General features: G+C 39.4%; 1 protein-coding gene across 1 annotated transcript in view; it reads right to left on the bottom strand.

Moving 5' to 3' along the window:
- TMEFF1 (transmembrane protein with EGF like and two follistatin like domains 1) overlaps positions 1-14,658 on the bottom strand; it is an 84,241-nt gene that overhangs the window by 3,791 nt on the left and 65,792 nt on the right. The window contains exons 8-9 of the mRNA XM_080819183.1: positions 9,260-9,383; positions 809-967 (exon numbers count right to left, since the gene is read on the bottom strand). Of these exons, the coding sequence (XP_080675309.1) occupies positions 809-967; positions 9,260-9,383 (283 nt within the window). The remainder of the gene's footprint in view (positions 1-808; positions 968-9,259; positions 9,384-14,658) is intronic.

The raw sequence follows: 14,658 nt of genomic DNA, 5'->3' as shown, positions 1-14,658 counted from the left end.
TCGCCCAGAATAATGCAGAAAAGTACAGAGATGGTGTTTATACGACTTCTGAACCAGATTGTAAAGGAGGTAGGAAGAGCCATGCAAGACAAAAAGACATGACACTAGGAAGCAGAAAGACAATATGAACGGGCTTTAGTTTGACTTTTCTGGGGCCCAGTTCATTTTTGACTCACACATTTCCACTCAGTTTGGAAAACACCCATTTTATGCCTACTGTATCCAAATACGTCTTTTAATTTGGAGTTTAGTTATGATAAATGCCAATGGTTTTAGTTATGATGGAGAATTTTACAGATGACTTATGACTGTATTCCAGAAAATGAAGTAATGTTAAGACAATGACATAATAAGAAAAGCAGTTTTCTTTAATCTCTGGTTTCATCCTTTCTTACTACATTTACTACGGATAAAAGTATATTCTTAGGGCATAAGAAAACACCTCCCAGTTCCCCAGAGCTTTAAAAATCTTGGCATGGTCCTTCTGCTACTACCATCGTCATCCCTGAGCGCAGTTCTAAGATCCCTAAATTCCTCCATGCTAACTGAATATTCTCATGCTCCCTCTGCCTGCAGCCCAGCTATACCTGGAACCCTGAGAATGAATTCTTGCACATATTCTAAAGAAGCAAGATAAGAAGTGGTTAGACCTACATAGAAACCTTAGGCAACTGACCCTAGGATTTTTTTCCTAATAGACTGGAGGACCTAAAGCGCCTATCATTTTGAGTGTGCTTCACGGTTCTTCTTTAATTTAACAGCTACCCACTTCTAATTTAAGGTTGGTATTTCTTAGGTCATTACCTACCTTGTTATGCACATGACAATGGCTACTATAATGGCAATCTGTACAGCTCCGATAATGGCTGCAATAAGAACATGAGTGAGCTTTTGCCTACTTGGCACAACATAGAGAATACTAAAGTCCGTCTTTTCACAGTGCTGTCCAGTGTAACCAGATTCACATCTGAAAGGGGGAGAGGGGAGAAAGATTCCTATGAGAACTGCAAATTTCAATAATCCTAGGTTTTAAAATTAAAAACAAATAAAAGAATGATAAATTTATCCTGAAAAACCACTGCCATTTGCGTATTTCTTTAAACTCTATTCAATATGTCTATTTCACATAGTGCTGCTTTTATCCATCATTACAGCACATTAATTTTAAAGTCACTGAATGGTCTTTATTATCTTCATTTAAAAAATAGGTACTTAATAGTACATTCAGTAGCTGTAATATAGCTAACATCTATTCCTTACTCTAAGACATGTCAGTCATCTTCCATTTTTCACAATCATGAATGAGGTATGGTAAACATTTGTAGAGTGTGCACGTTTCTATATTTAGTGTTATTCCTTAGGCTAGGTACTTGGAAATGGGATGACTGAATAAATAGGTATAAACATTTACAGTTCTCTGAACATAGCACCAAATTATATTCAACACACTTTCAGCATACATTAAATATACATTAAATATAATCATTTAAGATGTAGGGGGAAAGAAAAATAAGTTATTAATGACAGAAAAAGAACCAAGTAGGTGTTAATCTTAGAAATTATCTGAATTCCAAGTAAAAGTAAATAAAAAGGCAACAACATCAGCTGATGATAATAATTTGACAGGGGGAAACACTTAAGATATTTAACAGAAATTTCACGTGTTTTAGCTGATATAAGTGTAATGTATAAATTAGCCAGCCTTCAGTTAGACCTGATTAATAAAACCTCTGAAATGTAAGGGTAGCAAAGTTATTTACATCCCACACTTCATTTAAAAAAAAAAAAAAAAGGTTTTTTTAATAGAGCACACATAAAGAAACCCGGGAGTAGGAAATAAGAAGCCAGGGGTGATGTGAGTCCACTAATCCCCATGCTTGAGGTTCATATACAGCTGCCAGAAAGTTTCACATTGAGTTCTAAGTTTACTAGCAGACCAAAAAAAAAAGAAAAAAAAGTAGTAAGATAGATTTACAGACCACAGAATGTAATTGAGAGCCCAGAAATATACCCATACATCTATGGTCAACTGATTTTTTTTTTTAAGATTTTATTTATTTGACAGAGAAAGTGAGAGAGTACAAGCAGGCAGAGCAGCAGAGGGCGAGGGAGAAGCAGGCTCCCCACTAAGCAGGGAGCCTGATGCGGGGCTCGATCCCAGGACCCTGGGATCATGACCTGAGCCGAAGGCAGACGCTTAACAACTGAGCCACCCAGGCGCCCCCGGTCAACTGATTTTTAACAAGGGTGAGAAGACCACTCAATGAGAAAAAATAATCTCGTCAACAAAAGCGGCTGGGACAACTGGACATCCACATGTGAAAGAATGAAGCTGGGCCTTTTCTTCACAACATACACAAAAAATAATTCAAAATGGATCACAGACCTAAACATAAGAGCTATAACTGTAAAACTCTTAGGGAAAAAAGAAGTAAATCCTCATGACCTGGATTAGGCAGTGATTTCTTAGATAGGATACCAAAAGCAGAAGCAACAAAACAGTTTAACTGGACTAAATCAAAATTTAAATCTTTTGTGTTTAAGGACACTATCAAGAAACTGAAAAGAAAACCAGGAGAACAGGAGAACATTTTTGCAAATTATTTATCTGGTTAGAGACTTGTATCTAGAATACATTAAAAAAAACTATTACAAACTCATTAATAAAAAGAAGAAAAAATTACAAAATGGGCAAATCATTACAATGATCTGAATAGACATTTTTTTTCCAAACAAGATATACAAATGGTAAATAAGCCCATGAAAAGATAGCAACATCATAAGTCATCATGGAAACGCAAATCAAAACCACAATAAGATACCACTCCATACCCAACAGAATGGCTAGAATCAAAAAGTCAGATAATATCTGTTGGCAAAGATAGTGTAGGGAATGAAAAATGGCCAACGCACTTTTGAGAACAGTCTGGCAGTCCTCAAAAGTTAAACCCAGAGTTACCATTTGGCCCAACAATTCCGTTCCGAGACACTTCCCCAGCTGAAAGCAACACAAGTCCACACAAAAACTTGCAAACAATGATACAGGGCATAATTGTTCATTAATAGCCAAAAAGTGGAAGCAACCCAAATATTCATCAATTGGTAAGCAGATCACAAAACATGGTCTTAAGGAATAAAGCACGGACACACTACAACATGGATAAACCTTGAAAACATGATGTTAGGTGAAAGAAGACACAGAAGACCACGTTCTACAAGTCCACTTAAATGAAACGTCCAGAACAGGCAGATCGATAGAGACAAAATAGATTAGTGATTGTCTAAAACTGAGGGGAACAGGGAGATTTGGGAGTAATAGTTACAGGACACAGAGTTTCTTCTGGAGGTGATGAACTGTTCTAAAACTGACTGTGGTGACTGCAAAACTGAAAAAAATACTAAATACTAAAAACCACTGGTTAAAAAAAAGAAGCAGCAGCAGAGGGGCACCCAGGTGCCAGTTAGGCATCTGCCTTCTGCTCACGTCCTGACCTTGAAGTCCTAGGATCAAGCTCCGTGTAGGCTTCCCTACTCAGAAGGAAATCTGCTTCTCCCTCTCCCTCTGTCTCTCCCCCTGCTCACACACACACACACTCTCTCTCGTATAAATAAATAAAATCTTTAAAAAAGAATGAAAAAGAAAATGAAAACAAGAAAGTGGAAAAATCATTAACATAAAACACAATCTCCACAAAATAAAATCAAACCAGTTGTTCAAAACAACCACAGTGACTATTATTAGCAGATTCAAGGGGATTTTATCTCATTGGTCCTGATTTAAAGAGGGAACTTTGATACAGAGAACAACAACCTCAATAATATAGTTGTAATAAACTCAAAAATATAATGAAATCTTACAGGATTTTTAAAATAATGCCTTTTGTGGTAGGCTAATGGTGAAAAGTCAAAGCTCAATAAAATAAAAACAGCTCCATGGGGAGCTATAACAGTGTCCTAGATATGAAGTTCTCTGACAGTTTAGCTTAATCCAAAGATTAAAATCAGAATATCAGAAAGAATGTATAAGCCATATATTATTCAGGCAATCCTCTTTGGATATTATTTTCTGCAACTGACTTTTGGGTTATACTCTCCAAATACCTGAAGTAATGACTTCTAGGTTATTACTACTTCTTCTGTTACTGATTAAAGACAGATCCAGGCATTTGGTCCTCTACACCCTCTACTGTTTCATGCCACACACTGTCCATAGTCATCTCATTCACTACCATGCCTCATGGGCTGATTCATCCACTCACCCATTTACTGAGCTTCTGACATGTGCCAAGTACTGTAGTGGGTATTTGGGATACATCAGTGAGCAAAACGAATGAAGATTCCTGATCTGGTTAACCTCTAATTGTGGGAGGGAGGGTCAATAAACATGGACAAGTAAATTAAATGGTATTCTTAGAGGTTGACGGGACTACACAAAGAGAGACAGGAGCGTTAGTAAAGGGAAATGATGACTGCCAGTTATAGGCCAAGAAGGGAGGGTTGCAATTTTAAACAAGATGGACAGGGTAGTCTTCGTTAAGAAGGTGACATGTGAGCGAAGACATGAAAGGGTTGAGGAAGCCTCCCATGTGGACAACAGGAAGGAGAACACAGAACATAGCAGATAAAGGAAGAGTTCATGCAAAGACCCTGAAGAGAGAGCATGAGACATGGCGTGTCCAAGAATAGCAAGTGTGGGGGCGCCTGGGTGGCTCATTTGTGAAGAAGCATCTGCCTTCCTCTCAGGTCATGATCCCAGGGTCCTGTGATTGAGCCCCACGTCAAGCTCCCTGCTCTGCAGAGAGTCTGCTTCTCCCTCTCCTCCTGCCTGCCCTTGCCCCTTCTTCCCCAACCCCCCACCCCATTCATGCTCGCTCTCTTTCTCAAATAAATAAATAAAATCTTAAAAAAGAATAGCAAGTGTAGCTGGCATGGAGCAGGCAAGCCAAAGGGAAGCAGGGGACCAAAACGGAGAGGTGAAGGGGCCAAGTCGTATAGGGCTTCTGCACTTGGGGACAGGAAGGAGCCACGAGGAAGTTTTCAGCAGAGACATGACATGAACTGACTTTCATTTGAAAAGTCTCCATCCAGCTGCTGTGTTGAATATGAGCTGTAGGATACAATCCAGGAGGCTGTTGCTGTAATGCCAGGGAGAAAAAAAATGGTGACCTAGACTAGGAATAGCAGTGGCAATCGCGAGAAGAACTCAAATTCTGGATATATTCTAAATAGAGATAATAGGATTTCTCAACTGACTGGGTATGGAGTATGAGAGAGAGAAGTCAAAGATGTATCAGAGGTGTTTTATTTAAGCAAAGGAAAAGGGGGAGTTGACACCAACAGAGATGAAGAAGATTGCAGGTAGAGCAGGATTAGGGGAGGGAAGGCAGATCAGGAGATCACCTTAGGTCCTGCTGAAATTGATGAGTCAAGACATCCATGCAAAAATGTCAAGGAGGGAGAGTCTGAGTCTATGAATCTATGAGTCTCAAGTCGAGGAGAGAGGTCTGGGACTTATGTAAAGTAGGAGTCATCAGCCTATGTCATGGAAAGCCTTGAGGCTGGATGGCATCACTAATGAGGAGGACCAGAACTAGACTTCGGTGCATTCCAACACTGAGAGAAGTCAGAGAGCAAAGGGGAACCAGCCAAGAAGATGCAAAAGAATGGCCAGCGAGACAGCAGGAAACAGAGAGAGAAGGCAATCCCTAGAGCCAAGTGATGAATGCATATCACACAGGAGGGAGCAATCAACCATATCAAATGCTACTGGTTGTTGAAAAGCTTACTTGGGTGGATTCAAGAGAGCGGAAAGTGAAAAGGTGGAGACAGAGCGCAGGAAACTAACTCTTTAAAGTTCTACAAAGAAAAGAAATGGAATGGTCGCTGGTAGGACAGTGAGGGTTTTTTCCCCAAGAGAGAAGAAATGAAAATATAAGTAAATTTATAATTATACTATTAAAATGTATATAGAAATATAAATACATATAAATTACATATTCCATATATTTTATATGGAAGAATATATGAAACACAGAAAAGAGGGTATTTCTGGGAGGTGAGAGTAGAAAGTCTGAGTTCTCTTCATATTTCTTCAGTGTTCTCCGTGAATTCAGAAACAAGATGGTCGCTAAGGATGAGGTGGGTACTGACAATCTGAAGAGAAGGGTGACCATAGAAAGCTGTCATCTAGGACAGAAGGAGAATGAATGGACTGCAGGTCAGAAGGCCAACTTGGCAGCCTTTAGGCCCCACTTTGAGTATAAACATCAGGGAGACGCCTTACCGGGTGGTGTGCTTTTCAACAACTGTCACTGGGTAGGAAGTTCAGCTGTATGTGTATACAGCAGGCAGGAAGGCATGAATCAGGATTAGTTTTGTCAAGTGAGTATGATAAAGCAAGAGAGGAACTACCATGACCAGCCACGGAGTTTAAGATGAATAAGGAGGGGATGAAGACATTCAAGGAGCGAGGGACACAGGTGACATGATCGATAAACTGGAGGTCTAGAGGCATGGAAGCTAGGCTGGGTAGGAGCTGCGAGGGATATGCTAGGGTAGAATCCCGAACGTATGCCTCCAACCCGCATCTGTCTCCTGAATTCTCAAACCAATATATATCCCACAGCCTACTAGACACCTATAAGTGTATCCCCCACAGGCACCCGAGAACAAGCATAATACACTGAACATCATTTCCCCCTAAAGCTCCTCCCTCTTCCCATTCCCTTTCTCCACTCAATTCTGCCTCAGCCAGAAACCCAGGAGACACTCTTGACTCCTCCTTCCCACGACTCTCCATCAGCTCCCCCACAAACCCAACTGGTCACCAAAACCTAGGGGTCGAATCACTGTATCTTCTCTCTGCAATTCATCCGCCAAACTCAGTGAAACTGTAACTCCTTTCCTTAGTTCAGGTTCTCACTCCTTACTGACATTCAGTCTCCTGATCTATTTTCCACAAAACCTCAGAGTAGCTTTCGGATCTGATCACAACTTCCTTAACTTAAATCCTTAAGTGGCTTCTTACTACCTTTCAAATAAAGGGCAAGCTCCTGGGGTGGCACAAATGTTCCTGTGTAAGACCTGCCCCTCTTCTCACCATGTCGCTCACCCTCCTCGGGCTGAAATTCCTTGTCCGACGTCCCAAATCATCTCGTGTATGTCTATCTATGTATGGCACCATTTTTCATATTATATTTTAACTGTTTTATTATTAGTCTCGTCTACCAAATGGTGGGTTTTTTGGAAGCCAAGATCTCTGGGTCCCTGTCACATTTGAATTTGAGACCCAAGGGCCAGGAAGAATTTGCTACAAAGTAAGTAATAAGTAAACAAACAAATTAATGGTGGGATAATGCTAGAAAATTCTAACCTAACAACAGGACTGTGGCTAACGGTTGTTCATCCCTGCCTGCTTCCTGCTACCCAAACACATCCACCTACTAGTCAAAGCACACGTGATGTTATGGCCTGATTCTTGCAGACTTTGTAAATGCTGAGACAAAGAAAAAGATCTACTTGCTTTTTAGGAGTTACAAGAGTGCAGAAAAGAGATTCTCTGGCATTTAAAAAACATCTCTAGTCTGAAGAAGGAAAAATTGATCATCATTACATGGCATTCAAAAAATAGTTACTCAGTAGCTACTGGACCAGGCCCCACCCTAGACGCTGGGAAGACAGAGTTAGCAAAACAGAATCCCTAACCAAACAACACTTACAACCTCCTAATGTTAACTGCTATTTATTAAATGTATACCAAAGACCAGATATTGTGCTAAGCACTTTGCATGTATTATCTCACTTAGTTTTAGCAACAATTTAAATTTAGCAACAATTTTAGGAGGTAGGTATTATTATTATAATTTTAGAAATGAGAAAATGAGGCTTAAACATTTAAGTAACTTCTGAAGAGCACAAACAAGAACTGGCCCATCGTGGACCTGCTCCCAAAGCCTTTAACAGCTTATACCATTCAATCATCTCACTGTCAATTACTGGAAAAGTAAATGCTGCAAAGTGACCTGGTATCACTTCACTATCAGGACATCGACCTCTCTCATCCTTCACTTTTAGGTATCCTGAAAGATGCCCTATCCTAAGAGAACACCACGATCTGAACTTCTATCAAGATATGCATGCCACGTGGGATGGATATGAGGACTCCCCTGAATGACTTTGTTTTAAAATTGGCCTGCTCCCCTCTGTACAGCTGTGTTTCTTTAACATTCAAGAAAGGGGAGGTGGGAGCAGAGTAATAGCTCCATTGAAGTCAAGGGGCACTTTCGATCAAGAAAAAGTCAAAAGCTTAATAAAGAATTGTTTAACCATTAACAGAGTATAGTATTTTTGTTTTACTTTTTAAGCAGGAGGAGAGGAGGAAGACAAAAAAGCCAGGATAAGGGAGCTAAGGGTAGAGGGATCAGGAGACCTGATTTCAAACAGCTTTCTTTCACTTTCTGGAGAGAAAGATCCACTGGCTTCTAACAGAACAAAAGAAAAGTATAGTATTTTTCCATGTTTTGATGTTTCGACTAAGAAAGAGAAAAAAGGATTCTGGCCCAACTGCAGGAGGCAGGAGTGAGCAGAATGACAGCAATCTCCCCTCGTCTGTGGAAACATTAGCCGGCTAAGGAGACCGACAGGAGGTAGAGGATTAGCTCGCAGCAGCAGCAAGAAGGGCTACCAGCAAACAGACACAGAACAGCAAAAAGCATTACCATCATTACATCATTAGGCTGAGAGTCAGGAAATCTGAGATCTAGTTTTGCTGCTGCTGACCTTGAACAAGTCACAGAACCTCTCTGGCATCAGACAGTTGAAGATTTACACCTTTCCCATTTCCACTTCTCTCCTCACACCTGGTTCCACATCCCCATTCCCTTATTTTTAGAAATCTATTTTAGTGTTATGTTTTATTTGAGTTACATGTTCTCTGTTCTTAACACATTCTTTAGTCCCTAAATCACCTTGTGACAGATTGCCTGAACCAAAATAGTGCTGGAATATGGCATATTTTTATATGAAAAAATGTATTAAAAATGTTAAGTCCACAATCTTAAAACCCTAATATGACATCTGGTTTTGATTTTGCATACTATACTTATCAGTGCTTTCCAAATGATGCCACTAATTTATTTTTTGACTCAAGTGCAAATAAATATTACTCTTTGGTAATATTTAATCCGTATTTCATTGCTTTCTACATAGCAGTGACTGAAGGAAAAAATTCCTCACCTCTGACCTGAAGGCGTTCACCTACCTACAAGAAGCCTTCTGAGTCGAATAGATGAATTCACACTTCCCATGGATGCAGTAACCATTGAGGTTTTCAGGGCAGGGCATGTGGTTTCCAATATACACATCTTCTCTTTGATCACTAGCGTCTTAAAAGAACATAAACCAGGTCAATAAACAGTGAAAAGCAAACTGAAAAATAGGGACTTTTCAAAGGTTCTGACAACAAATAAATTTGCAGGGTAATTTGGAAAAGAAAATTATCAGACTGGGAGCTGAGTAAGAACCGAGGTCTCATTCTGACATAAACACAGCAGTCTGTTTAGAGTCAAAGTATTTAAAAATAGTTGCAGAATATGACCACCCTGAGCTACTATTGTTTACAAACAATCTGCCCCCCCAAAACATAAACATCTTGGCTAAAGAAATAAATGCTACCTCTACAAGAAAGCTCATCTCTATGACCAAGAGACAGTATATTACAGCACTGGCCTTTGGAGACTTAACTCTAATTCACCTGGGGACTATGAAATTGAAGCCATAAAGAATGGAATGGGAGAAAGGAAGTTATGGGACTCTGAAATTTTAGGGTGAAAGGTTTATTTTTGGAATAAAAACTATTAAGCATATTGATTTTTTTCTTTCAAATGAAAATATATTTGCTGTTTTTTAAATCTGGTTTTTCTTGGTATATGTTATTGTATAAAAAAGTCAAATGACACAGAGAATAGAATTTTAAATCACCTGAAACCCAAAGAGAACCATTATAACCACGCTGATACACATCTGTTCAGACAGGTACACTGATCGGAACTGAACTGAGTTGAATGACGAAAATGGGAGTACGGTAAGTAATTTCAACGTCAGAAATGGGAAGAGAGGGTGCCTGGGTGGATCAGTTGGTTGAGCATCTGACTCTTGATTTTGGCTCAGGTCATGATCTCAGGGTCCTGACAGTGAGCCCCATGTAGGGCTCTGGGCTGGGGGTGGAGACTGCTTGGGATTCTCTTTCTCCCTTTCCCTCGGCCCCTCCCTCCCCCCTCCTCTTCCCTCTTAAAAAAAAAAAAAGAAAAGAAAAGAAAGGGGAAGAGAATCAGGAAAGAAAGATAAAAGAAGCAGGAAAGATGGAAGCATGAGGACCCAGTCTTCAAAATTAATTTCATGCATTCATTCTCTCTTATCCCTCTCTTTCCCCCCAAACCCTCTGTCTCTGTCTCTCATGTACTTGCATAAGCACATATTCATCCACATACCCACACATTCTGCAATGGATTTTTAAACTTTTTGGGGGGGGGCATATTCATTAATACATTCATCCTCAGCTCTATGAACTCAAGAGTCCCCAACGCTTATAGGCCTGTCCTTATGTAGGAAAAATCCCCAGGTTCCTGTCAGTTTCTCACAGTTCTAGCTTAAATTCTGTGCATTATTAGCTATGTGACCTTGAGTGTACCACCCTAAGACTGAGATTTCATAACTGTAAAGTCAGGATCATAACAGAACCCGTACTTCCCATAGTTTTGAGTGGATTACAGGGAGATCAGGTCATCCCTGATAAGACCAAACTGATGTCATTTTAACCTCAAAATTTATGTATTTACATTGTACTAATTTAGGGCTATAAAGAAAACTGAACCAGAAGTCAAGAAATTCAACATGTAAATTCTCAATTTTAAGGTACCTCTGCTCTTTGTGACTGCGGTCAAATCACATTGTCTAAGGCAGCTGAATAAGATCAGCATTGTCTGACATAATATAAGACATGCGTAATTTTTTTATTTTCTAGTAGTTGTATTTTTTAAAAGTGAAAAGAAATAGGTATACTGATTTTAATCACATATTTAATCTAATACATCAAATAAGTACCATTTCAATATATAATCAATATAAAAAATTGTGATTTTTTACACACATTATCTTAAATATGTCTTTAAAATCCGGTGAGCTCTTAACATAGCACATCTCAATTCCAACTAGCCATGTTTCAAGTACTCAGTATCTACCATGTAAGACAGCACAGTATAGATGATTATTCATTTATCATTTATTAATTACCTTCCATATTCCAGACACTGTGCTAGGTGCTGGGAGAGAAAAATACCCTGTTCTCAAAGGGCTCATAAGGTCTCCTCCAGCTCCCAAACTATAATTCTGCCACAGCAGAAGAAATCACACCCTACTTCAGGGCGGCTATCAACCTAAGCACCCACTTCTCTACTACAATACTCATGGTATTGTCTTAGAACCATTTGGGTTTTTAAACTCAGTTGTGTACCATGAGACTGTGAGCTCCTTAAGAATCTAGACATTTTTATTATTCATTTCTGTATAACTCCTAACACTTAAAACATATTACTTTTCTTGCTATGGTTTCAAATTAAAAGTGCTATTCTACATTTGCAATCAACCCATAAGTGACTTGAGGAATGCAACAGTCTCCCATAGCACTCATCATCCTGCAACTTCTCAGAACATGGTATTTTCATGGTGTATTACACCACAAAGTACATAATAATGGGACTACAGAGACTGAGGTTATGCACCAACCTATAATAATAAGATCTTATAGTCCGTATAACAATGGTACTGTATAGGTCTATAGAGGCTGTGGTAATGTACTAATCGACCATAAGAAAGTCCTATAAACAGCAGGAGATTTCAAGAATGATGCAGAACTGAAGGCTATCAGAGAATTCAGCTACATCACAGCAATAAGAGAAAGTTAACTAAATCAAAAACAGGGTTTTGAAAAATGAGTAAACAAAGTACAGCACCAGTAGCATTTACTGAATGAATTAATGAAGGAATGTGGTATCAGGCTCTAGGCAAAGCAAAGTCACCTAAAAACATGGACATGTGTGAATGCAGATAGCTCAGTTGGTAAAAACATGGACATGTCCAGTAGACTGAAGTCTGTGGTTGTCACAGAATTCAAATGAAGCATTCTGGGGGCGCCTGGGTGGCTCAGTGGGTTAAGCCTCTGCCTTCGGCTTAGGTCATGATCTCAGGGTCCTGGGATGGAGCCCCACATCAGGCCCTCTGCTCAGCGGGGAGCCTGCTCCCCCCGCCACCTGCCGCCTATTGCTCTGCCTACTTGTGATCTCTCTCTCTGTCAAATAAATAAATAAAATCTTCAAAAAAAAAAAAGGCTTTAAAAAAAAATTAAGCATTCTGCTCAATGCTGGCTCTAGTCATTCCATTATTCTTACATACTATTTTGTGCACAACCATACGCTCAGCTAAGCTACAGAAGATAGAAAGAAAAAGTATACATGGTCCCTGCCTCTAAGAAGCTTATAATCAATTCAGGATATCAACATCCACACACAAAAAAACTGAAAAACACAACAGAAGAGTTCCCACAAGAGAGTCAACAATTAAATGTAAAAGAAGGTTTTATAATAGGGGGTGCTATGGGAAGTTCAAGCTTAAAGGAGAATTCATTGTAAGTGATATCACTCAGGGAAGGATTCACAGAAAGGGCAGGACTTAAGTTAGCTCTCAAAGCGTATACAGATTTATTTAAATACAAGAAGAGTGGAAACCAAAAGGAATGCACACAGCATTCTCAATAAGAACAAGAAACAGATGAGCAAGAGCTGGATATTCAAACTGAGGAAGGGTGTAAGTCAAAATTGGAAAAATGAGCTGAAATCAGATTATGGAAAAACAGGAACTCCAGGTGAGAAATGTTTTCTTAAAGATTGATTGATTGATTGATTGATTTGAGTAGGGGTAGAAAAAGGAGAGAATTTCACGCAGACTCCCCACTAAGCATGGAGCCAGACACAGAGCTTGATCTCACAATCCTGAGATCATGACCTGACCTGAAGCCAAGAATCAGATGCTCAACCAACTAGGTCGCCCAAGTGCCCCCAAAAATGTTTTCTTAATCATATGCATAAGGAAGACACTGAAGGCCTCCTTGCTGGACAGTAACACAATGAAAGCCATGTTTTACATAGTTGAGAGTGGTTGCCAAGACCTGGTGGTTAAGGGGAACAGGGAGTAACTGCTAATGGGTGTGAGGTTTCTTTTGGGGGTAATGAAAATGGCCTAAAATTTGATTCTGATATGATGCTTGTACAATTCTAAATATACTTTTAAAAAAAATTAAATTGAGGGTGCCTGGCTAACCCAGCCAGTAGAGCGTGCAACTCTTGGTCTCAGGGCAACGAGTTCTAACACATGTTTGGTGTAGAGATTACTTTTAAATTTTTAAATTTTTTTTAAGATTTTATTTATTTTTGGACGGAGAGAGAGAGCAAGACAACAAAAGCAGGGGGAATGCCAGAGGAACGAGGACCCTGAGATCATAACCTGAGCCAAAGGCAGATAGTTAACTGACTGAGCCACCCAGGTGCCTCTTTTTTTAATTTTAAAAAATTGAATTGCACACTTTTGGGGTCCCTGGGTGGCTCGGTGGGTTAAAGCCTCTGCCTTCGGCTCAGGTCACGATCCCAGGGTCCTGAGATCAAGCCCCGCATCAGGCTCTCTGCTCGGCAGGGAGCCTGCTTCCCTTCCTCTCTCTCTCTGCCTGCCTCTCTGCCTACTTGTGATCTCTGTCTGTGAAATTAAATAAGTAAAATCTTAAAAAAAAAAAGTAAAAAATTGAATTGCACACTTTAACAGGTGAACTTGATAGTATGTAAATTGTGTCTCAAAAAGCTGTTAAAAAATTTAACTGGGTAACAGCATGCAAGATAAAGAGGTAAGGGAATTAGGAAGATCAGGTGACCAATTAGAAAGTTACTACATAATCCAAACTTATGGCAACGAAAAGCTAAGCTAGAGCTTAGCACTGGGAATAAATATTAGAGAAAAAATAAATACAGCTTGAAGATGTTTTGAAATGAGCTCTCCAAAACTCAAAGCTAGAAGGGCTTTTGAGGGCCATCTGGTCTGATGAAGGAATCCCTTTAGCTACAACCCAGAAATCCTGTTTCTAATTTACCACTTTCAAAGGTGAAGAACTCAACACAATTAATTCCAATATTATCAAATGTTCCTTATGTTGAATGAAATCTCTCCTTATCTATTGATTTCCCTGTATCTGTTTACCCCATAAATCCCACCCAACAATTTTTTTTCTGAAGGTCAAACTTCCCCAGTCCCATTCTTTAGATACTTTGCAACAACCATCTTTACAAACACTGCCCAGCACTAACCCCTTCAATGTACTTTAGGCATTTAGCAAACAGAACTATCCTTTGAAGATACTTTTAATACAGAATTATAAAAAATGACTCTCCAACAAAGAAAATATGCATGAATTCAAAGAAAATATGGTCAATAAACACATGAAAGATACTCAACATCACTAATCATTAGGCAAATGCAAATCAAAACCATAACACAGCACCCCACACCCATGAGGATAACTACTATCCCAAAACAAAACAAAACAAAATATTTAAGTGTTGG

This window comes from Martes martes (assembly GCF_963455335.1).
Source record: "Martes martes genome assembly, chromosome: 12".
NCBI classification, from domain to species: Eukaryota; Metazoa; Chordata; class Mammalia; order Carnivora; family Mustelidae; genus Martes; species Martes martes.
Note: the sequence above shows the minus strand (reverse complement) of the source record. Positions and strands in the feature narration are given on the sequence as shown.